This window comes from Osmia lignaria, chromosome 5, assembly GCF_051020975.1.
Source record: "Osmia lignaria lignaria isolate PbOS001 chromosome 5, iyOsmLign1, whole genome shotgun sequence".
Lineage (NCBI taxonomy): Eukaryota > Metazoa > Arthropoda > Insecta > Hymenoptera > Megachilidae > Osmia > Osmia lignaria.
In genome coordinates, this window is record NC_135036.1 from 3,100,266 (window position 1) to 3,123,051 (window position 22,786).

General features: G+C 36.1%; 2 protein-coding genes and 2 long non-coding RNA genes across 4 annotated transcripts; 2 read left to right on the top strand and 2 right to left on the bottom strand.

Moving 5' to 3' along the window:
* Positions 1–7,493: 7,493 nt before the first annotated feature.
* Positions 7,494–8,392, bottom strand: LOC143305306 (uncharacterized). The gene is made up of 2 exons (XR_013062177.1): positions 8,290–8,392; positions 7,494–8,231 (listed from the first exon to the last, which is right to left on the bottom strand). It is a non-coding gene; the product is annotated as an uncharacterized LOC143305306 (long non-coding RNA).
* Positions 8,393–8,744: 352 nt separating this feature from the next.
* Positions 8,745–12,000, top strand: Cog8 (conserved oligomeric Golgi complex subunit 8). The gene is made up of 10 exons (XM_034336566.2): positions 8,745–9,404; positions 9,545–9,616; positions 9,682–9,806; positions 9,883–10,158; positions 10,226–10,439; positions 10,511–10,671; positions 10,743–11,018; positions 11,103–11,291; positions 11,370–11,525; positions 11,605–12,000. Exons 1-10 carry the CDS (start codon positions 9,350–9,352, stop codon positions 11,950–11,952), a joined length of 1,872 nt encoding a protein of 623 aa, XP_034192457.1. The 5' UTR covers positions 8,745–9,349; the 3' UTR covers positions 11,953–12,000.
* A 4,770-nt stretch (positions 12,001–16,770) lies between these two features.
* On the bottom strand, positions 16,771–21,093 carry LOC117609884 (uncharacterized). Its single transcript, XR_013062201.1, has 3 exons — positions 20,899–21,093; positions 17,724–20,819; positions 16,771–17,238 (listed from the first exon to the last, which is right to left on the bottom strand). It is a non-coding gene; the product is annotated as an uncharacterized LOC117609884 (long non-coding RNA).
* On the top strand, positions 18,140–20,261 carry LOC117609867 (chymotrypsinogen A). Its single transcript, XM_076688336.1, has 6 exons — positions 18,140–18,269; positions 18,493–18,739; positions 19,206–19,351; positions 19,439–19,710; positions 19,890–20,104; positions 20,176–20,261. Exons 1-5 carry the CDS (start codon positions 18,179–18,181, stop codon positions 20,085–20,087), a joined length of 954 nt encoding a protein of 317 aa, XP_076544451.1. The 5' UTR covers positions 18,140–18,178; the 3' UTR covers positions 20,088–20,104; positions 20,176–20,261.
* Positions 21,094–22,786: the final 1,693 nt, after the last annotated feature.

The window sequence follows — 22,786 nt, forward strand, 5'->3', positions numbered from 1 at the left end:
AATTTCAAAGTTAAAAGGGCAGTTTAAATAAAACTTTTAAAGCATTAAAGCTTAGTAAAGCGAAATAATAGTTTTATTTCCGCGCCTTGCGAGCGGAGCGCCTCCGCGCTCCACGGAGTGTCACACCTGCACCTAAAATCCCTAAACATCCCTATTTTCCGCGACACACGTGTTGCGTGTCCGTTCGCGGACAATAGGGATTTCTGGGGATTTAAGGCGTAGGTCAGGCCACAGCCGAATATGAGCCGACTCTAGTATTGTAAGCGTCTACTAAGTTGAGACTCGAGGTGTGAAACGCTCCGCCTAATCCTCACCTCGAACCCTCGTCTAGTAGTAGTAGTAGTAGTAGTAGTAGTAGTTTCTACTAGTAGTTGTAACCTAGAGAGCGAATAGCGAGAATGCGTGTGGGTCAACTGTATAAGTGTGCGTGTCTAAGTCTGGCCCATCTAGTTCCGACCAATCAGACCCAATTCCACAGCCGACTCTAGTACTAGCCGTGCTGAAGTAAAAATGGCAACACCGCGAGAGTCCGGTCTGAATATATCAACACCTACCCTACTCTATCTGCCTCCCGGACTCCCAGACTCTCAGCCAATCAACGTCGTCAGACTCCCGACACTCTCTGGACTTCACATAACCTCTTTGGTTTCGATCCAATCATTTCGCTTGTTTCAAGGTTTTTATTAACTTATATACACGTTTATCAATTCTTAAATGTTTCAATTTGATCCAAAGATGGTTTCATTTTGCTTCATACCTAAATTTTCTTGAAACCACTGTAAATATTTCAAATATCATGCTTCACAACACCAAACTACTGTGAGAGTACACAAAATATATATCACATTTATAACAATTTTATACTACCACATCACTTCTATTTGCCATAGTTGCAACGTTTATATATTGTTTATACATAATTAACACAAAATAGTGTATATTACTACAGCTTTTAATTAAAAAGGACGTTAATTACAATTCCGAGCACAGGACTCTGTTTTTGAAAATAGGACTCCCGATTGTCACGTGAGCGGTGTTGCCACGTTGTTCAGCATGGCTAGTACTAGAGTCGGCTGTGCCAATTCCTTAGGAGTCTCAACTTAGCAGACGCGTACAGTACTAGCCGTGCTGAAGTAAAAATGGCAACACCGCGGGAGTCCGGTCTGAATATATCAACACCTACCCTACTCTATCTGCCTCCCGGACTCCCAGACTCTCAGCCAATCAACGTCGTCAGACTCCCGACTACTCTCTGGACTTTACATAACCTCTTTGGTTTCGTTCCAATAATTTCGCTTGTTTCAAGGTTTTTATTAACTTATATACACGTTCATCAATTCTTAAATGTTTCAATTTGATTCAAAGATGGTTTCATTTTGCTTCATACCTTTTTCTTGAAACCACTGTAAATATTTCAAATATCATGCTTCACAACACCAAACTACTTCGAGAGTACACAAAATATATATCACATTTATAACAATTTTATACTACCACATCATTTCTACTTGCCATAGTTGCAACGTTTATGTATTGTTTATACATAATTAACACAAAATAGTGTATATTACTACAGCTTTTAATTAAAAGAGACGTTAATTACAATTCCGAGCACAGGACTCTGTTTTTGAAAATAGGACTCCCGATTGTCACGTGGGCGGTGTTGCCACGTTGTTCAGCATGGCTAGTACTAGAGTCGGCTGTGGTCAGGCCTGTCCAAGTAGGAGAAATTACTCCTGGAACACATGTTTTTGGTCCCCTTCCAATGCTGCTCCTTCAAGTAAGGTGGGACGGTTCCGACTACTGTCTCTCCGTCTTTCCTACCGTCTTTGGTAGTCGGAACCGTCCCATCTTACTTGAAGGAGCAGCGTTGGAAGGGGACCCAAAACATGTGTTCCAGGAGTGGATTCCCCTACTTGGACAGGCCTGCCCTAGGCGAACCGAGACGCTCCACCAGGAAGCCGTGTAATATGATCCGAATCGTAATATCGGTGTGACTAATAGTAATTCAACGATAAAACATTTTTATTTTTAACTTTATTCCATGTTTGATTGTGAGTCGAGCAACACACGGTGCGATTGATAGCAAAAATTGTAAAAGTAACTAAGTCGCGGTATTTTCAGTGTTAGATTTGTATACCACGAAAAAATAAATATCTAAAATTACCACAATAGTACATACAAATTTGTCCACTGCTTGACACAGTCTGCGACCTTTCAGAATATTCGGGGTCTGTTTTCTGTTATAAAGTCTTGCCATAAAACTTTGAAAAAGAAAGGACAGTCAATGATGGGTCATGATGGGGTATGTGCGGGCAATGACGCATTCAGAATTTGTTCTTGGAGGGAGCTAAGCTGAACGAATAAAACTATTTTTAATACAAAAAACAGTGTTATTAATATGTGACATAAACAGTAACACTAATTTAATTAGGAACAGATTTTGGAAAATTTTCTGTTGTTCTCCTTCCTTTTTCTTTGGGGGATGCTAGAGCCCCTTAGCTCCCCCTTGAGTGCGCCAGTGTCAGCGCGGGGTATGCAAGGACGCGAACTTACAAACGTTTGGGACGTTCGACTCTGTTCACCACATGGCAGAATAAGGGAATATATTAAGCGCTTAGTATGTCATTCTCTGTTAAAAATGCCCACTTCCGCTACCTGTGAAAAAGGTAAAAATGCCCACCTGTTAACAGTATGCTAAGAGACGAATCTCTGTTAACAGTTAAATGATATTTTTGGTTTAAGAACCATTATTTTATAAATATAACAATAATTTTCGAATTATTTTTTATTCAATTCTTCTATTTTTTTCTCACAATGTTAGGGACCAAATATTCTTATTTTTCATATATTTATTTAATATCGATTATTACAATAATTGTATTATTGTATTATAATAAAAATGTAATCCAATTATAAGGTAAAATATAATTGTTTTCCAAGCAGCACCGACGATATCATTATTGTACTGTGACAAAGCCAAATCATCTCGTTGGTGGTACAACAGTTTTTTTCGGCGGTACAATGGGTAATATCACTATTCTACATTATCCATCATTCCTATTTACCGATCGCACCCCAGGCCCACTGGGCCCATTTGGCGTGCCGCACTTTAACACAGGGGTTGGCAGTCTTTAACAGTATCTCGTCGGTGGTGTGGTCCGGGCACCGGTTTACCTGTGGCAAACGGGGCTCTGGCTGTGGACGTTAAGCGCCTGGTGCGTGTAACTGGGACCACTCAGGTTAGCTTGATAAAGTAAATGCGTCCTAGAGCAAAACTCCTTAAGCCGAGTATCCACCTGTATCCAACGCCCGTATCGTATCACCGTTCCGAACCCTTTTGAATAGGCAGGCGTTGCCCCGTTGCATGCAACGGCATGCTGTGGCTCGGACAACATTTCTTCGTTTCTTGATAAAAACGGTTAGGCAATAGGACTGGGCCACTACAGGCGAGGAGTTTCGTTTCGCTGTGTGCCGTTCCAAAGGAACGGAGGCAACGGACCCATCCGAAAAATTTCTTGGTTCTTTGCCGTTCCATCGAAGGAAAGGTTCATGCGTTTACACTTGACATAGCGTTTCGTGCCGTTACTTGGGTTTCAATTTATTTGAAATCTTGCGGTATTATTGGATTCATTTCAAAATCGATGAAATTATTTATGAACTTAATCTAATTTAATTTAGACAAATTTTATCGTTTAAATGTATTGAAACAGATCAATTATCTTCGGCGATACGCTGTTCATAAAACAGCAATGTTAATAATCAGCTGTGTCATTATTGAAAAAGGACAATGTTAATTTTGTAGAGATTTTTCCGTTGCCGAGTATCCGAAGTTCTATTGGGCTGTGATACGGAGGTGAAGGAACGGGCCGATCCGAAAATTGTCGGTTTTTTGCCGTTCAAAGGATAGGTTCGGAGACCACTTGAAACGTAAAAGCAACATACCCAGGCGAAGGCCCGAAATGCTATGTCAAGTGTAAACATGACTCTTGAGGCACGAGATCTGGAATCTGGAATCGGATATATCAGTGAGATAATACTAATGCAACGACTGAACTTTGTTATTTTTCATTTTTTTCTTATAAAACTGTTACCAAGATATTTGTGACGTTTTTCTGATTAAAATGATACCAAATACGATATGGTTTGGACAATTCTTATTTATAATAGTATTTCCTACAGTGTGATTCTCTTGCTACGCAAGACAAAAGCCGTGCCGCATAATGGAACCCCTGCTGTTTGGAAAATTGGAAATGATTTTTATTACATCTGAAAGTTAAAGGAGTAAATTTAGGAATCGGTTTATAACTTAGAAACATAAAATAGGGAAAAAATATGTTATTATGACAGGGTTTCGAGTTTACTTAATCCGTTTATTACTCGAAGAGGTCATCGTTTATTACCCTTGTTGCTTTCATTGGACTGGTACTACCTGTGTACCATGCAAATTCGGTACCTCCACGCGGACTAGGAGGTACCTTCGCGTTTGCAAAACGCAACCAATCAGAAAAATTACAAATTTACCCCCGACGACGAATTTTAACCAATACAGGAAGTGGAAGTTTCTACACCGAAACCCCCACCACGATTAGGAAGTTATATATTTCTCATCAATACGGAGAAAGATTAGTTGCCGTTTACACTGCAGTCACCATGGATTTTAGTAAGGCAGAAATTCTCACCTTAATTGAAGTGTACCGATCCAAGAGTGTGTTGTGGGACCCCAAAAACTGCGATTATTTTAATAAATTAAAAAAAGAAGATGCGTGGGAGGAATTAAGCGCAGAAATAGAAAAACCTAAAGCAATATGTAAAAAAAAAATAGAATACCTCCTCGCAGGTTTGAGGAGGGAAAAGTTGAAAATAAAAAGAAGTGTTGGCACCGGAAAGGGTAAGTACTTTTTATCACACATTCATGAATTGAAAGTTAGAAATATTTGGTACTTTATACAGTATTACACATCAGAAAACAGTGCGGCTCAATTTAACTTTCTATCGTTATTTTGTTTGTAGGAACACAAGAAGTATATAAAAGCCAATGGTTTGCATTCGAAAGTATGCAATTCCTATGGGATAAAAATAAATCTAGGAGGACATTAAGTACGGTACGCAAACCTTCAATTATTTTTTCATTTTTTCCACAATTCATAAAAGCATACTTTATTAGCAACAAATTAGAAACAATACTTGTTTTCAGATGGAAGATGAAGTACAAATCGTAAGTCCAGAGGCGGTAGAAGATGAGGTGACAGAGCAGTCATATATGGGGCAGAATGTAGAGATGCTTGGGGGAAGTTGTACAGTATTAATTTTATTTCTGTAAGTCATAAACCGATTCCCAAAATTCCTCTTTTAACTTGCAGATGTAATAAAAGTTGTACAGTACTAATTGTAAGCGACGGACTCCTATAGTAAAGAAACAGCATGCAGCAAATCGAAACTTCTCGCCTATAGGAGTTTCTTTCAAGAAACGAAGAACTATTGTCCGAGCCGTAGCCTGCCGTGGCATGGAACGAGGCAACGCCTGCCTATTCAAAAGGTTCGGAACGGTGATACGATACGGGCGTTGGATACAGGTGGATACTCGGCTTTACACGCCGACAAAAAGTCTAGCGTTGGGTCTTCCGTACCTGAATACGATGATTTGAAACACATGAGTTGACAGTTTTTCCACTCCCCGCCACCTGGGTGGTGATGGTTGCTGGGGAGTGGATAGTTAAGTGCATATACCCAAACGGGTGAGGTGGCATGTTCGCGCTTGTCCTCGGACGGCCGAATTTACATTAAACTGTTCGGTATGAATCCACTGTTGGTAATTGCGTGCTCTTCTTACCTTCACCTCACTTCACGCATATGATCGTACTTGACTAAATCGCAAAGATCTCGGAACAGATCAATGAATTAAAATCAAGCTTTTAGAGTTAATACAACACAATAATATTTAACAACAACAAGATCAACCAAAGATATTACAGCCGAAAAGGGGAAGGCGTACAAACGCGTAACACAACTAACTTGGAATTAAACAGTTTAAATGAAACACAAAACAGGTATAACTCAAAAGTTCATGTGAACACTAAACACACTTTAAAAGGAAACTCAACAAGAGAAAATACAGCAAGGGATGCGATTCGGAAATTCTCACGGCTCGGATTTTAAACGACGCGTTTCAATGCCAGAGGATGAAGGAGACAATTGCAAATCAGGACAACTGAATAAAAATTGCTTTTTTCCCTGTACTAACGCATTTGTGAGATTTTTCTGATTAAAATGGTACCAAACACGATATGATTTGAATTATATTTCTTTATTAAAATAATAATAAAACTGTACACCAAAGATACATCAAACACGCAACATGCAACATGCAACACGTCGCATGTTGTGTACGAACTTAGAATAGGTATCGCGGCTGAATACAAACGATGTGTACAGAATCGACACCTCGACTGGATATATGCAACGTTTAAATGCCCAGAATCGACACCTCGGCTAGATATATGAAACATTAAATGCCCAGAATCGACACCTCGGTTGGATATATGCAACGTTTAAATGCCCAGAATCGACACCTCGGCTGGATATATACAACGTTTGATACCCGAGCCGACACCGCAACCGGTTTTCATTTCCAATCCTCTTACTAATGCGTTAGTAAAAGTTTCAGTAAAAAAAAGTAAAAAATAAAAAAGTTTTATAGTTGAATTAGTATTAGTCACACCGATACGTTTCGGCTCTTTCCTTTGATCATCGGACCCCTCTCTTTACGCCACTGTCTGTCCTCTTCTATGTTCACGCTTGGCTGCTCGTCGCGTGTAACCCGAGATTCGACTGGATATATGCAACGTCTGGGTCCCAATGTTTGTTGCATATATCCAGCTTTTACTGTATGTAACTATCGTAGCATCCGTGTGTCATTTAGGTGTATGCGAAGAGTGATGTAGAATAGTACGCCGTTAGTTGGATGCGATAACTGAGGTGGCGCTGAAATCAGTTTCTGTTCGGCCTAATTTTCGACGAAACGTTGACTGTTTTACCAACGCGGAATTCGGAGTTCGGCCTCGACGCTATTTTTAGTTGGTAACCCTAGTTGGTAGAAGACGCGCTAAAAGGCGAAGGTGATTTCCCATTCCAAGAAGAAATGCCAAAGAAGTAAGACGTGATACACTCGTATAAATATTGTGGAATAAAGAGACAAGTTCTTGTGCAATCAGTGGAATAGTTTAATTATTGCTCCTCTCTTTCTTATTGACGAACTGAGCTCCCCACACGCCTTCGATTCTTGCGCCATCTATCGGTACCAAGAGGAAGCAAATTCTTCAACCGCGCCCTCTTTTCTAGGGTGCTCTGGGCCTGACGCCCTCGTCTCGATGCACCCCCATTCTACTCTGTTGTACGCGACCGGAAGTTTAAAAGGCACGCGTCCTTCACCTTCATCGCTATTTTTAACCGACTTCGAAAAGGAGGAGGTTACTCAATTCGATCAATATATGTTTTTTTTTTTTTATTTTTTTATTTTCTGTGTGTGTTCACCGATTACTCCGAGATGGATGGACCAATCGGAACGAAACCTTTTGCATCTTGTAGAATATGTCTTCCGGTTGGTCCCATTAAAAAAAAATTTTTCGTTTTTTCATTGTTATTGCAAAATACAGGAAGTTTTTAATCTCAAGATTGGACGATTTCAATGACCTAAAATATGTTGTTGGGGGCATGATTCTGAACAACTTTTTCATTATGCATAATAACGAAAAGTTTTAGTTTCCGAGATATTCGTGAAAAACTATTGTTGCTACTACATTGAATTCTACGTATTCCTACGTGTCTGTACCGGTGAATGAGTCAACATGCAATCGCCGATTCTCTACAGTTTCTATATACATATGTATATACTCTGCAAGGCATGTACCGATTGCGATGAAACCTTTCGCATTTAATAAAAGATATTTCCGCGATGATCCCACTTGCAAAAATGTATGGAACTTGTTATCGTTAAAAACTATCGTTATTGCAATTAACCAATAAGGACGGTAAACCACCTTACGACATCCTACAAATACTGCTCCATGACGTCGCTGTGATGCCCGCGCAACCGCATCTCGCGCGGCCCCCTAAATATTTAACGAGTGAAATCTAAAAATCTAAATTTTGAGACGTGGAATCCACCGAGTGTAAAACTGAGCGTTTTTAGCGTATTTTACAGGTTATTTCGACGCCATATTGACTTCTATCTGTAATATGATTGGTCTGTAGAAATGAGTATTAAAAATACTCTCGACTTCCGCTTACCTTATTTATAAAGCATAGTATCTTCTGATGACTTTTATCATTGATTCCATCAAATCAATTTCATTTTTACGGCAGAACCTACGCCACAGGTACAACAGTTCCTATCAAATCCGAGGGGATATTGTTTATAAAAAAAAAAAACTAACCTTAGGTATACCGGATGTGCTCTACAAGTCAATATGGCGTCGAAATGACTTGAATGAGCTAAAAACGCTCAGTTTTACACATGCATAACTTCTGAACTGGTGGATTCCGCGCCTTAAAACTTGGATTTTTACATTCCACTCGTTAAATACTTCAAGAAGATAACAAAAAGGCAGTAATTTTTGGGCCCCTGAAGAAAAGTTCAGCCTCAAGCTTTAATGTTTACATCCGATCTTAATTAGTTTTCAAGATATAACGTTTACTTACCGATTTTCAACGGAGACATCTCGGTCGAGTAGCAAGTAGTAAAGGCGGCAAGTGGTCTACTGCTCCGACCATTTGTGTATAATTGTTTACGCGGGATGATTTGAATTAACATTTACTTTGCTTTCGATACTTTTTAATTGTATACTCAATTTTATAATATTTAATAATTGAAAATTATATGATTTTGTTTCTAAATTATTTTTAATATCAATATTGTTAAAATTGGAATTTGGAGAATTTCTTCTTCTCCTACATCGCCCTTTTTCCTAGGGAAGCCTACTTTATTCGATACTGTGCATACATACATACATACATTGTATATAGTATATTAGTATTAGTGTTTCCAATATACTCTCGCAGAACAGAGTATTGCAAAGTATACTTGGTCGTTTCGTATGAATACAGATGTAATATTTTCAGAATACTTGATACATAAAATTATAATGATTTTATTTTGTACAAAAATCAATATTGCTAGGAATAATAATACGCATAAACAACCAACATTTGTACTATAATATATATGATACTCTATAGTAAATCAAGGTATTGTGGCAATTTTTGTACACGTATGTAAGTATGATATAAAATACGTGGAAACGATTTAAATATTACGAAAAACTACATAAATGTTTAATTTAATTAAAAAATGGACATTGAAACTGAGAATGTTATAAATCTCGTTTTTCCTGACGGTATACCAGGTAAGATGTTCAAATACTGTTATGATCAATATGACATTCCAATGTGTCAGTATTACTAAATATAATAAATTGTTTATTTCATCTAAGTTTTAAAATGATGTTTGATTACAATTATACATGTATATATTTATTTTCAATAGAATCATGGAAAGAAAGTCCAGATTTTTACCAATACTTATCAAAGCTTGGTGGTTATGACGTTGATCAACTCAGTAAGTCAGTTTATTATCCTTCAAGATTTTATTTCATTTAATAAATTAATATTTGCATTTTCTAGATAAAGAACCTGACCATTTGGAGGATGAAAAAACTTTAGTGTTACAAACTACACAAGAACTTGCATTTTCAAATTATAAAACCTTTATTCAAACTGCAGAAAGTTCCAGGGAAATATTTAAACAAGTAGTAACAAAATACATATCAATGATTTTAATAATCTCATTAGTCTATTTATTAATATAAAAATATATGTTTCAAGTTTAATGAGACTGAAAATCGACTTAATGGACTTGTACAAAAAATACCCAAATTCGTGGAGAGGTGCCAATCATTTTGTGATACTTCAAAAGATATAAATACACATAGAAGAATAAATAGTTTAACATTAACAAGAAATGCAGAGTTGCTTGAAGTGCTTGAAATGCCTCAATTAATGGAATCCTGTTTAAGAAGTAATCAGTACAATGAAGCATTGGAATTGTCTCAATATGCACGTCAATTAGGAACTAAGCATGGCGATATCCCAATCATATCGGTAGGATTTGCTATAAAACAAAATGTGCAGCATAAAATGTACTTCACTTTGTTTATTAACAATATAGTCCATAGTGGCAGAAATTGAAAACAGTTGGTCAGGCATGGTAGGACAAGTTGTTAGATCATTGAGAGAAGATTTACCACTTCCGAGATGTTTACAACTTGTAGGATTACTAAGATCAATGGATGCCTTTACGGAATCAGAATTAAGGATCAAATTTCTACAAGCACGTGATAGTTGGCTTCAAAATCTTTTAACTGCTATACCTAAAGATGATCGTAAGTTAATTTTACATTACACTAATCTGTTGTATGTACAAGTTATTAGTAGTTAATGGGATTTTTTTTAGCTAATCTTCATGTTACAAAAACAATAGAACTATCCAGGATACATTTGTTTAATACAATAACACAGTATAGAGCTATGTTTAATGATGATGAACTTATAATACCAGGAAGAGATCCAACAGTAAATGAATGTGCTATATTTTATCATTGGCTTGAAGAAAAGGTACGTGGAATATATAAACTTTCTAACATAATATACTTTTAAAAGAATAAAATATATTTATTCTTTTTTAGATATCTCAGTTTTTAATAACTTTAGAACAAGATTTACCTGGTGTGACATCTATAGATTCCATTTTGGGCCAATGTACATATTTTGGTTTATCATTTGGTAGAGTAGGTGCTGATTTTACTGGGCGAATGTCTGATATATTTGTACGTGTTATTGGAGAAAAATTCGAGTGTAATGTTCATAAAACAACCAAAAAATTTGAAAAAGATATGGAATCATTTACGTTAATTAATAAATCACAAAAGACTAATGTTAAAATGACTACTGCAATTAAATCAGTAAGTAAATGATTATATTGTACATTTTTGTTTTGTACGCGTATTTAAAAAAATTTATTTGAATAAAAATTGTTTTTTTTTCAGGAGAATCCACCAGAACAGTTGGTAGAATTCTATCCATTAGCTGAATATTGTAATGGTCTTATATTAGCTTTTAATGAAATACGACTTTGTCCACCAGTGGCACTTTCTGTTTTTTGTACAAATATTTTACAGGAGTCTTTACACACTGTGACAAAATCAATATTACTTTTTTATAAACAAGAACAGCAAGTAAGGTCCTTTTATATATCTTTTTTAATTTCTTTGATTAAATGGTTTCATACTTAATATAACATATGTACTTCATAGGCTTTTACAGCTTCGGAAAGAGAGAATATGCTTAGATTTACAGAAAGTTTAAGTGACCAACTAATTCCTTACGTACAGTATTGCATTCATGCTATTTTTCCACCAAGTCAAATTGCAGTTCACTTAGGCATTACAGAGAATTTATTACAAAAAGAGGTATACAAAACGTTTGATATACAATACATTATATATAAAAATAGTTATAATATATAGATATTACGTACATTTCTTACAGGGAATAACATATTTAAATAGTAAGAGTATATTAGAACCATTAGCTCCTTTATTACCAATTCCAAAAAATCTAAAAGATTCTTCGTCGGTCACTTCATCAGTTACCGTTTCTACTGTACAATCACTGATGTTACCAGAAAGTTCGAATGAAGTGTCATCGGCATCTGAAAATACAGAAACAAACGCAACTGCAATACAGTTAGAAAAAATGAAAATATCTGGATCACATTCGTCTGCAGGGCAAAACACTGAATCTCCTGATTCACAACAGGAAAACGTAGCATCAACTGAGGATACAAAGACGGATGCAAGTAGCTCAAGTAATAATACTTTAAATCAAAATAGATAATTATAAATTTTTATTTCTTTATGAGTTGTTACATACAAAAATATTGTAAATAAAGGAAAAAATAATTTTTTAAATTAAGTATATTTATTGAAGTGTATCTTTTCCTTTTATGATAACTTTATACCTGTCTTGTAACACCTCTGCCATCTAAAAAGACTGCCATCCTCTGACCGAAGTAAAGTTGGCGCGGAATATTAATATTTCTTAACAATTTATGTCTTAAAAAATTGCTCCCTTGGAATCTAAAATTGCTCCAGTCGCAAACATTATATTTAATGAGATATTCGCAAATAAAAAAGCAGAAATTTGTTATCTGCAAAATAGATAGTAAATGATCTTTTTACAAAGATATTATGGCACCAAAAAATTGCTCCCGATTTGTTTTATAAGATTCAATGGTCAGATATATCAATAACAATTTATTAACAAAGAGCAATTGAAAATAAATGTTGTTGCGTATCTGCCGGTAAATTATGTCATAAATGACCCTGAATGACCCTTGAGTATTTCCACCGAGTGAAAGTAAATGTCAGCAACATCTATCGCTTGTATGTAAGTAAGTACCTATAGGTGGAGCCAAACCCGACTGTCATGTATGACGTCATAGCCTACCTATACAATGTATGCAACAACATTATTTCAATTGCTCCTTGTTAATAATTTGCTATTAAAATATCTGACCATTGGATATTATAAAAGAAATCAGGAGCAATGTTATGATACCATAATATTTTTATGAAAAGATCATTTACTACCTATCTATGAAAAAATAAATCTTATATCGTTGATTTATGAATATCTAATCGAATATAAGATTTGCAATGGGAGCAATCTTAGATTCGGAAAGAGCAAATTAAAAGCAATTGTTTGTGCTAGAAATTATTAAGAAATGTTAATATTCCGTTTGAGCCTTAACGTTAAAAATTATATGTATGTATATTTAAGTATTTACATACTATCCACCGATGAACAAAAGTCTCGCGGGGGGCTCAGGGGCAAAGGGGGAACCTCGTTCGCTCCGCCAGTTCCCCACCATTTGACGCTTTCGCAACGTCAACGTTTGGGTTGTGACGTCGTACGCTTCATAGGCGCAGGATTTCTGTATTTACGAGGGTCGGGTTTTCTGACCTACCGTTATAACCTACCGTTAATCATTTCGTACTTTATTTAATATATTTAATATATCATTTCGTACTTAAAAAAAACCCAAGTGGTTTAGTTAAATTTCGAAAAAATTATTCTGTTTTAAAGCATATACCACTACTTTTCCGATTTACTGTATGTCTACGCTAATGCTCGCCTCGCAGTATTTCACTCAGTCTCGATATGTCTCATCGACTTTCTTCGTCATATGGTCTGAATTAGTGTGCGTGATCGTTTTACCAAAAATGTGTGTGAAATAAGGCGTCTCCCTTCCATTCTGACCAATCAGATTTGCGGCCTTCTCATGAGACTTTTGTTCATCGGTGCACAGATATACATAGCTTTGAAAATACATTTACATATTTAGAAATCATAATACAATACAGTGAGTATAATAAATATAATGTAATGTAATGTATTATATGATTGTTTTGGCCCGATCGCTGATTGGAAGCCGGAATGTCGGAACTACTCAGCGCAGAGTGCGGAACGTAAGTACAATAAAACCTGGATAAATGCAACGAAAGAATGCTTGGATAAGTGCAACATCGCTATCCCCTCCACTTGGGGGGATCCCCCTAGACGAACCGAGCCGCTCGACGAGAAAACCGTGTAATATGATCCGACCGTAATATCGGTGTGACTAATACTAATTGAACGATAAAACTTTTTTATTTTTAACTTTTTCTTAATGAAACTTTTACTAACGCATTTGTGAGATTTTTCTGATTAAAATGATACCAAACACGATATAGTTTGAATTATGTTTATAAACAATAGTAATAGAATAAACAACATAGAATTGACACCACGACTGAATATAAATGATGTCGGCTGAATATAAAAGATGTGTACGGACACAGAATCGACACCTCGCTTGGATAAATGCAACATTAAATGCCCAGAATCGCTACCTTGCCTGGATAAATGAAACCTTTGAAACCAGAGCCGACACCGCGACTGGTTTTGATTTCGATCTTTGTTGCTTTTCGCCAACCTTTAACATCAATTTTAGCAAGTAATTATAATTGAAACTATATCGTGTTTGGTACCATTTTAGTCAGAAAAATTTCACCAACGCGTTAGTAAAAGTTTCAGTAAAAAAAAGTCAAAAATAAAAAAGTTTTATAGTTGAATTAGTATTAGTCACACCGATACGTTTCGGCTCTTTCCTTTCATCATCGGACCTCTCTCTTTCCGCCACTGTCTGTCCCTTTCTACGTTCACGCTTGGCTGGTCGTCGTGTGTAATCCGAGATTCGACACCTCGCTTGGATAAATGCAACCACTGGGTCCCAATCTTAGTTGCATTTATCCAGGTTTTACTGTACTTTGCCGCGGATTCTGAGTTCCGGGCAAAGACGAGTTATGTTAGGTGAAAATAAATGATCTTTTTCACAAAACTTTGTTAATGTAAATTACACTTTATTTCACGAGACAAATAATGATGACGAAACAATACAGCGTACGAACAGGGACGCGAACGCGTTTAGATTTGCCACACGCGGCTAGAACTAGTAGCAGCGATACTACTACTACTACTACTACTACTACTACTACTACTACTAACATATAACATATTAAATAAAATTTCTATCTTTTCTAAGGATAAATTTTACGTTACGTCGTCGTATTGATGTGTAACAACGACGACGACGATGTAACGTAACAAAAGAATGCAAAACTGAACGCATCGAAAAATGTAAAATAAAAAATTTGTTAAAATGAAAATGTTGGTCAAATCAAAAATAATGAAAACATCTGCATATCTACAATATTATTTCCTTTTTTAAATATTTCAACGTTAAAAATTATATGTACATATGTATAAGCGACAGATGTCGCTGACATTTACTTTTACTCGGTGGATATATTCAACGGTCGTTTATGACGTCATAATTTACCAGCAGATAGACAGCAACATTTATTTTCAATGATATATCTGACCACTGAATCTTATAAAACAAATCAGGAGCAATTTTTTGGTGCCATAATATCTTTGTAATAAAATCATTTACTATCTATTTGGAAGATAACAAATTTCTGCTATTTTATTTGCGAATATCTCATTAAATATAATGTTTGCGACTGGAGCAATTTTAAATTCCGAGGGAGCAAATGGGGAGCAATTTTTTAACATATAAATTGTTAAGAAATATTAATATTCCGTGCCAACTTTACTTCGATAGATATAACTCCCATAAAGCCTTGTCTACACTCGTAGACAAAATCGTGCGACTGTCTATAGACAAATCGAGAACTTTGTCTATAGCACCGACGAGATAATTATTGTACTGTGGCAAAGCTAAATCATCTCATTGGTGGTATAACAGTTTTTTTTCGGCGGTACAATGGGTAATATCACTATTCTACATTATCCATCATTCCTATTTACCGATCGTACCTCAGGCCCACTGGGCCCACTTGGCGTACCGAACTTTAACACAGGGGTTGGCAGTCTTTAACAGTATCTCGTCGGTGGTATAAATAAACATAAGTTTGTTTAATTTTGTGATTGATCGCCTCTCTCTTCGATTTTCACAATTAAATTCAGTATAATATATATGTGTAAGTGCGTGAACTGCATAAACGGACTATAAAAAAGTTGCCTCATTAGCGCCTGATTTTTACAGTTTTTCTAAATTTACACGAGAATTCTGAATATTTCCAGAATAAAAAGAAGTCTAAATTATTACTCTATAAATTCTGAATCTGTCAATGAAAGTCTCGTTAAAATCGGTTTAGGACACGGGTAATGCAGCGAGGTGACATTACCGGCAAAAATGGGCCTAAAAAGGAGTCCGGGATTTTTCGCTTTTCGTCCTTATATGAGAATATTTGAGGCTGGGTGAGGGCTCATTCGAAAGAGAAAGGTTCAATGCAGCGCGCTCTGGTCATCGTTTGAATCACAAGACTCTTTTAGTGATCTAAAAATACTTGGATTCTGCAGGTGTATTTTATCGTATTTTTGCTAGTACTTTGGACACTCATATTATTAGATATTAACAAAATCTCGTTGAATCATGACTAGAGCGCGCTGCATTGAACCTTTCTCTTTCGAATGAGCCCTCACCGAGCCTCAAATATTCTCATATAAGGACGAAAAACAAAAAATCCCGGACCCCTTTTTAGGCCCATTTTTGTCGGTAATGTCACCTCGCTGCATTACCCGTGTCTATCCCCTTAAACAGACAGATAGACAGACAAAAATTTTGCAAAAACGTGTTTGGGTTTTAGCAAGGTGCGAAAAACCATATATGAGTTAAAAAAATCCATTATATCGAAATCACAGACAGACACTTCAATTTTATTTATATGTATATGTATAGATGAAAATAATAAGGGAGCTATGTATGTAGCCCTTGGATCATGAGACAAGAATTTACACTGCTTGTCTATCTTATACTTCAACGCCCACGGTTATAACAGTAACAATGGAGTAACATTTAAACCCAAAAAAAAAGAGACTTTGTTTTAATCAGTCACTAAAACTCAGCTTTCAACGTTTTTGATCAATAATTTTGTTCATTTATATTAAAAATAAACATTTATGTTTAGAAAAGGTTTACTCTCTTTCCTCCTGGCAATTAAAAAATTTATTTCAGTGCCATGATGAATAAAAAGAAGTGTATTGAACATATTAAACTTGACTATAATTATATCGACGATACCTTGCATTCCTCCTCACTTTCTTTGCGATGGAATGGCCTGGATAAGAGCAGTTGTACAAGACCTTTCAAAACACCAGTCCATAATTTCTTAGATTGCAATCCTTTAAATTCATATCTGTGAAAATATTTAAAAGAATAGATTATCCATGAAATAGTTTTTGAAACAGACTAATCGTCAGAAATGCAAGACTGTTTGCCGTTATTCTAAAGCTTTCTTATTTGAAAACCATTTACAACACTTTTCCTGAAGTATCCTATACACGTATATCGTTCATCATCACTGACATCCTAACGTAGCAGTGAAATTGACGACTTGTACGTACGTTTACATTTCTCAAAGAGGATCCGTATCTTCAGGGGACGATTAACGTTCCATGGTAATCAAACAGGTGTATCAAGTGATTCATGATCGACAAAAAAGTTCCATGTGTTCCTCTACTGCTCCAGTAATGCATAATTACGAGAAACTACGGCTAAATGATTCATAACGGATTATACATTTTGTTTTTATGCTTGTTTTTATTATGAATGCAATAAAACCATCATTTGTGAATATGTTTAATATGCAAACCGAATTTCTAAATCTTATGAATATTCTTTTATACAGTTTATGAAATATTTTAGTTAAAATTTGTAAAACTTACATCCCTTTGAATACTTTTGTACAATTTACTTTTCCCACTTTTTAGCCATTATAAAATTACAGAACAACTTAACAAAGGTAATTTGTAAAGAAATTCAAAACTTTCTTCTTTAACTTTCATCCACAGTGAGAGCCGTCCAAATTTCCGTCTCGATTTAAACAATAAAAAAATTTCTCTCGTTCACGAAATTAGTTCAACGTCGAGAGGTAAAAAATAGAGGCAAAAAGAATATACGAGTTAGTAATTGTCGGGACAATAAAAAGACGAACGTTTCTAATTGGCACGAAAGACGATCGAGTAAGGAAGAAACATACCCGATCGCCGAGAGTAACTTTCGTTAGTGAGAGCGATATTCATCTGTTTAAGAGCTGCCAGTTTCCATTCGTTCATTTGCGATCCTAACGATAAGTGTATTCCCCTTCTTCGATGGCAATCGTCAACGATCACTTTCTTCTGGGTTCCTTCGAAGGATTTACTCGGCTGATGCAGTGCGAGGATTACTCGTCAGCCTCCTCTTCGTCTTTTCTTCCATCGCATGAGATATTTTCTTGAAGAAGAAGAACGACGCATCCTTTCCTACGAAAAATTCTCCACTTTCTTTACAACAGTATGTGTGTATAGTTATTCATGTATAGTAATGAAGAATAGAAAAATCATTGGATTGATAGATGCTGAGACGTGTTTAACCTTGTTGAACATGAAGAGTGAGATATGGTGAAGTAAATGAAGTGCTGAGGGTTGTATACATGGTGTGTTTCGTTCAGTGGAAATGAATCTTCGTGCTGGACTGGCGATCGTTCTTTTCCTTCTTGCGGAGGTCGACAGTGCGATGCTGATGATCCCGAGGGAGAACCATTCTGGTAAGTTACCATTGTTCAAGGGTTAATCATTGCATGATGTTGTCTCAAGCTTTTCCCGCCTAAATAGTGACTTACTATCAAACGAATAAATTGACAGACTATTTATAAAATCGGTAGAATATTAGTTAATTTATAAAATCAACAGGTTATTCGATTATCCGTGAAAAAAACAAGTAGGTGGGAAACTTGAGTTTTTCAATAACAGCCTGCGGATGTCCAGCAGCATCGCACAGGCAACCACGGGCGGCCCTATTGGAAAGTAGCAGGGTCAATTCTACCCTCGATGGAAGAAAAATTGTCGCGACCACAACTGGTCGAATATTCAATGGTAAACCAAGTAAGAGAGGATCCTGGCCATGGCAGGTTTCTCTTCAGCTGCTCCATCCGAAGCTAGGATTTATCGGTCACTGGTGCGGTGGTGTTCTCATTGAACCTAGCTGGGTCGTCACGGCCGCTCATTGCATTCATAAGTGAGTTTCACTTTTCATTCAACATGTGTACGCTTCGTAATGAGACGAAGAGAAGCATTTAAAGGTGTTACCTGAAACGTACTGCAATTGACTAATTAATAAAAATAAAGAGAAGATAATAACTTGAAAACTTATATACAATTGCAATGAGTATTTGTTTCAACATACAAATAAACAGCAGCTGTAGTAGGTCACCTGAAATGTAGTGCAGTTGACTAATTAATCAAAATAAAGAGAGGACAATAACTTGAAAGCTTATATACAATTATAATTAGTATTTGTTTCAACTTATATCAATTGGTGCCTTATGAATAACAGTTGTAAGACAATGGAGGTCATCTGAAATATAGTGCAATTGATTAATTAATAAAAATAAAGAGAAGATGATAATTTGAAAGCTAATATACAATTATAATGAGCATTTGTCTCAACCTATTGATAAACATATTTAATATTGATGTCACAGTGAACTTTTCAACTTGCCAATTGGTGCTTTATGGACAGCAGTTGTAGGAGAATGGGAGTTGGATTCCGGTGGAAGAGGTTCGGCTAGATTACCTGTTGAACGAGTGATCCTCCACGAAAGATTTAATAATTATATGCACGATATTGGTACATAAATCTTCTTTTACCTTGCATCCATATTGACATTCCACTTATTGCTCATAACTAAAGATATTAAAGAAATATAATTTACAGCTTTGATGAAACTCGCTAGGCCAGCTCCTTTATCCAAGGTGGTGCGAACGATTTGCTTACCAGATCCAGAAGAAGAGCTTGCGAAAGGCCAGTGTATCGCTTCTGGTTGGGGTCGCTATGGACCCTCCCAATCACTTTCTACATCGCTTTTAGAAGCCTCGGTACCATTGCTCGATCTTGAGAAATGCACGCAAGCTTATGGGAAATCGGTACCACTTCGAAGCGGCCATCTTTGTGCTGGTCACACCGATGGCTCTTCCGGAAGTTGTGTAGTAAGTACCGAAAAAGACGTTTATACATTCGGTGGTCATCAGAATCCACTCAACTAGATTAGAACTTATACAATTTCTAGGTAATGGATTCTGGCTAACTATTGATGGGATTAGTTGAAGTGATCGATCCTTGTGCTAGAAAATCAACATAAAAATCATTTATTCCCTTGTTTTGTTAGGGTGATTCAGGAGGACCATTGCAGTGTCGTCGTGCAGACGGTGTCTGGCAATTGGCAGGCGTCACCTCCTTCGGATCAGGATGTGCCAGACCAGGCTTTCCTGACGTATACACTAGGATACAGTACTACGTGAAGTGGATAAGGAAGATCATGAAGAGTCATAGCAACGATGATGACGACGACGCGCAATTTTTATAATTCATCAAAATCCACCAGTTAGAAAATATATATATATAACTCCTGTCACCTAGAAGATTTCCAACAAATTATTTATTATCACTTCTAGATCAATACTGAAGAAGTGATCTTTAGTAAAGATATTTAAAAAAAGGCATTAGAAACGTGATACAAAACCTGTTGCATATCTCGACTAGAAAATAAAGAAAGTCTGGATATTGTAGTATACAGAAGAATATCCATCCGTTATAATAGAAATGGAGAATACAGAAGAAGTAACTTTGATGAAAAATATTATTTGCCAGAGGCTAAGGTATACATATATCTGGCTGGATATCTTCTTCCTGTTCTCGATACACGTGGAAATATCTGCATTTAAATGAGTCTCATGGTTGCAATCGTCGAAACTGCGTTTCGCGTCCTCTTTTTCTTCATCTACGTTACGCAACCCTCTTGCGATTGTGCGTAGCGATTGCATCTTCTCTAGAGGATGAAATTAGAAATATCGATTTACCAGGACACACATAGAACGTATTGTGGCAAGTAGTAGAGGCAGAGTACACAATTGATGCCTAGTAGCATCCATTAATTAGTTTAATACGAACCACTCAGCATACCGAAAGCATACTCTGATCGAGTTTCGTTTGCAGACATGTTTGCTAGCTCAACCGAATCTTTGTTACCTTGATCATGTTGTTTTCAGAGAATTGGTGAATCTTTAGTGCTGTTATTTAGCTAGTCAAGTTTTTGTACCTACAAAATGAAATTCAGTATCAATAAAGAAAATTTAATAGAAAAAATGGATTATTTTATTATGTTGAATAATAATTACCTTGAATTTATAGACAGAAGAAGAAGAAGGTTCGTATGAGAAGGTGGTGAATGACCACTGGACACCAATATGTTAGGCAAATTGGTGTATACTTTGGCGAGATGTTCCAGATGGACGAGGAAGAAACTTATCCATCAGCGACAGCACATTGGTAAACTTTGACAAGCAAACTTCAGCCTTTCAGAGACGAATTAAATTCGGTTACTGAATTTTCTGAAAATCAATTGAAATACAATTGAAATAGCGACAAATTCCATATTTATGTTTATAAACATTTTTTGTCCCTCAATTCTTCTATTCAATTATTTTCCACAAAATGAGTTAACTCTCACAATTATCCTACTCCACTTGATTAGCAGTTAACTAATTACATTAGACGCCTAATATAACGTTACCGTGTAACAGGTGTGCTTGTCAGTGCACATGTTCGACCAAATATTCAACCGATGTTTATGCCGTCTGATTAACCCGTAAATTGCATGAAATGAAATTTTCCCCGCGATATTTTGCACATCCTGACATGGGAAAAACAATAAAAAAAACCTACAGAGGAAACGTTTTGGAGGCCGCGTGAAAATAAAGTCATATCTTCTAACGTAATTTTACTCTCAACTATGAAATCGCTCTGTTGACGACATTAATTATTTCCATTTGTGCCATTAGTTGATTAAGCATGGTAATCTCATGGGAGAGTATAATAGGTGCGCCCTTTAACGTTAAGGATTACTGAATACTCTACTGGTTTCTGTGAAGCTATATAGCTTCAATGTACAATATACAGTGTCCCACCTTAAGTGTTATAATTCCGTTATTCCGTTACTATTAATGATACAAAAAATTGCACGGTAAAAGGGAGCCTATGTTTTGGCCGAAGTGCAAAATCTTTTGCATTGTTAGTTTAAGAGATATGATGGTCAAGTTTCGTTTTTCAAATGGAACTATATATTTTTTTTTACTTCATGTGATAGTGCTTCTCAAGACGAATTTATTAAGCTTCAATGTATACACTCGATTTTAATTAGTTTTCAAGATATGTATAACGTTTACAAATTTCCCGATTTTCAGTAGATGCGTCTCGGTTTGAGTAGCAAGTCGTAAAAGCGGCCCCATTGTTGCGGTTATTCTTTGGGTCTGCCGTTCCTAGCGTAGACCCCCCCGCTATGACACTTACCGCAACAATAGGGCCGCTTTTACAATTTGCCACTCAAACCGAGACACATCTACTGAAAATCGGGAAATTTGTAAACGTTGTATCTTGAAAACTAATTAAAATCGAGTGTATACATTAAAGCTTAATAAATTCGTCTTGAGAAGCACTATCACATGAACTAAAAAAACATAGGCCCCCCCCCCCCCTTTTATCGTGCAATTCCCTTATCAACAATTTTTTGTATCATTAATAGTTACGGAATAACGGAATTATAACACTTAAGCTGGGACACCCTCCCTGTATGTATATTGTATATTGTGTATTGAAAAATACTGAAGATTTTAGATTTCGTGTTATAACACTAAGAATGCAATTATAGATTAATGAGTGCTATTTGTTTTATCTAACAGAATTCCTTTATGAAGATGGCTAGAATCTTCAGATCAATTTACTTGGCCCTTCAATCGCTTCCAATACACCCTTACACAGTACGTAATACGTACTCATCATACATGGGTGTATAATGGAGGGTTGTTAAATTAAGAAGGGTTGCTCGCATGCATCACTTTCCATTCTAATCAATCAACAATCTACTTCCATCTAGTTTCCTCAACTTTCTAAATAATCATTTCATTTAATTAGGTACTATACTCTTTAATAACTTCTTAAACCGCTAAATCTAACTTACAATTAGACTTAATTTCTTTTCTATCTACATTTAAATTATACTATCTATCA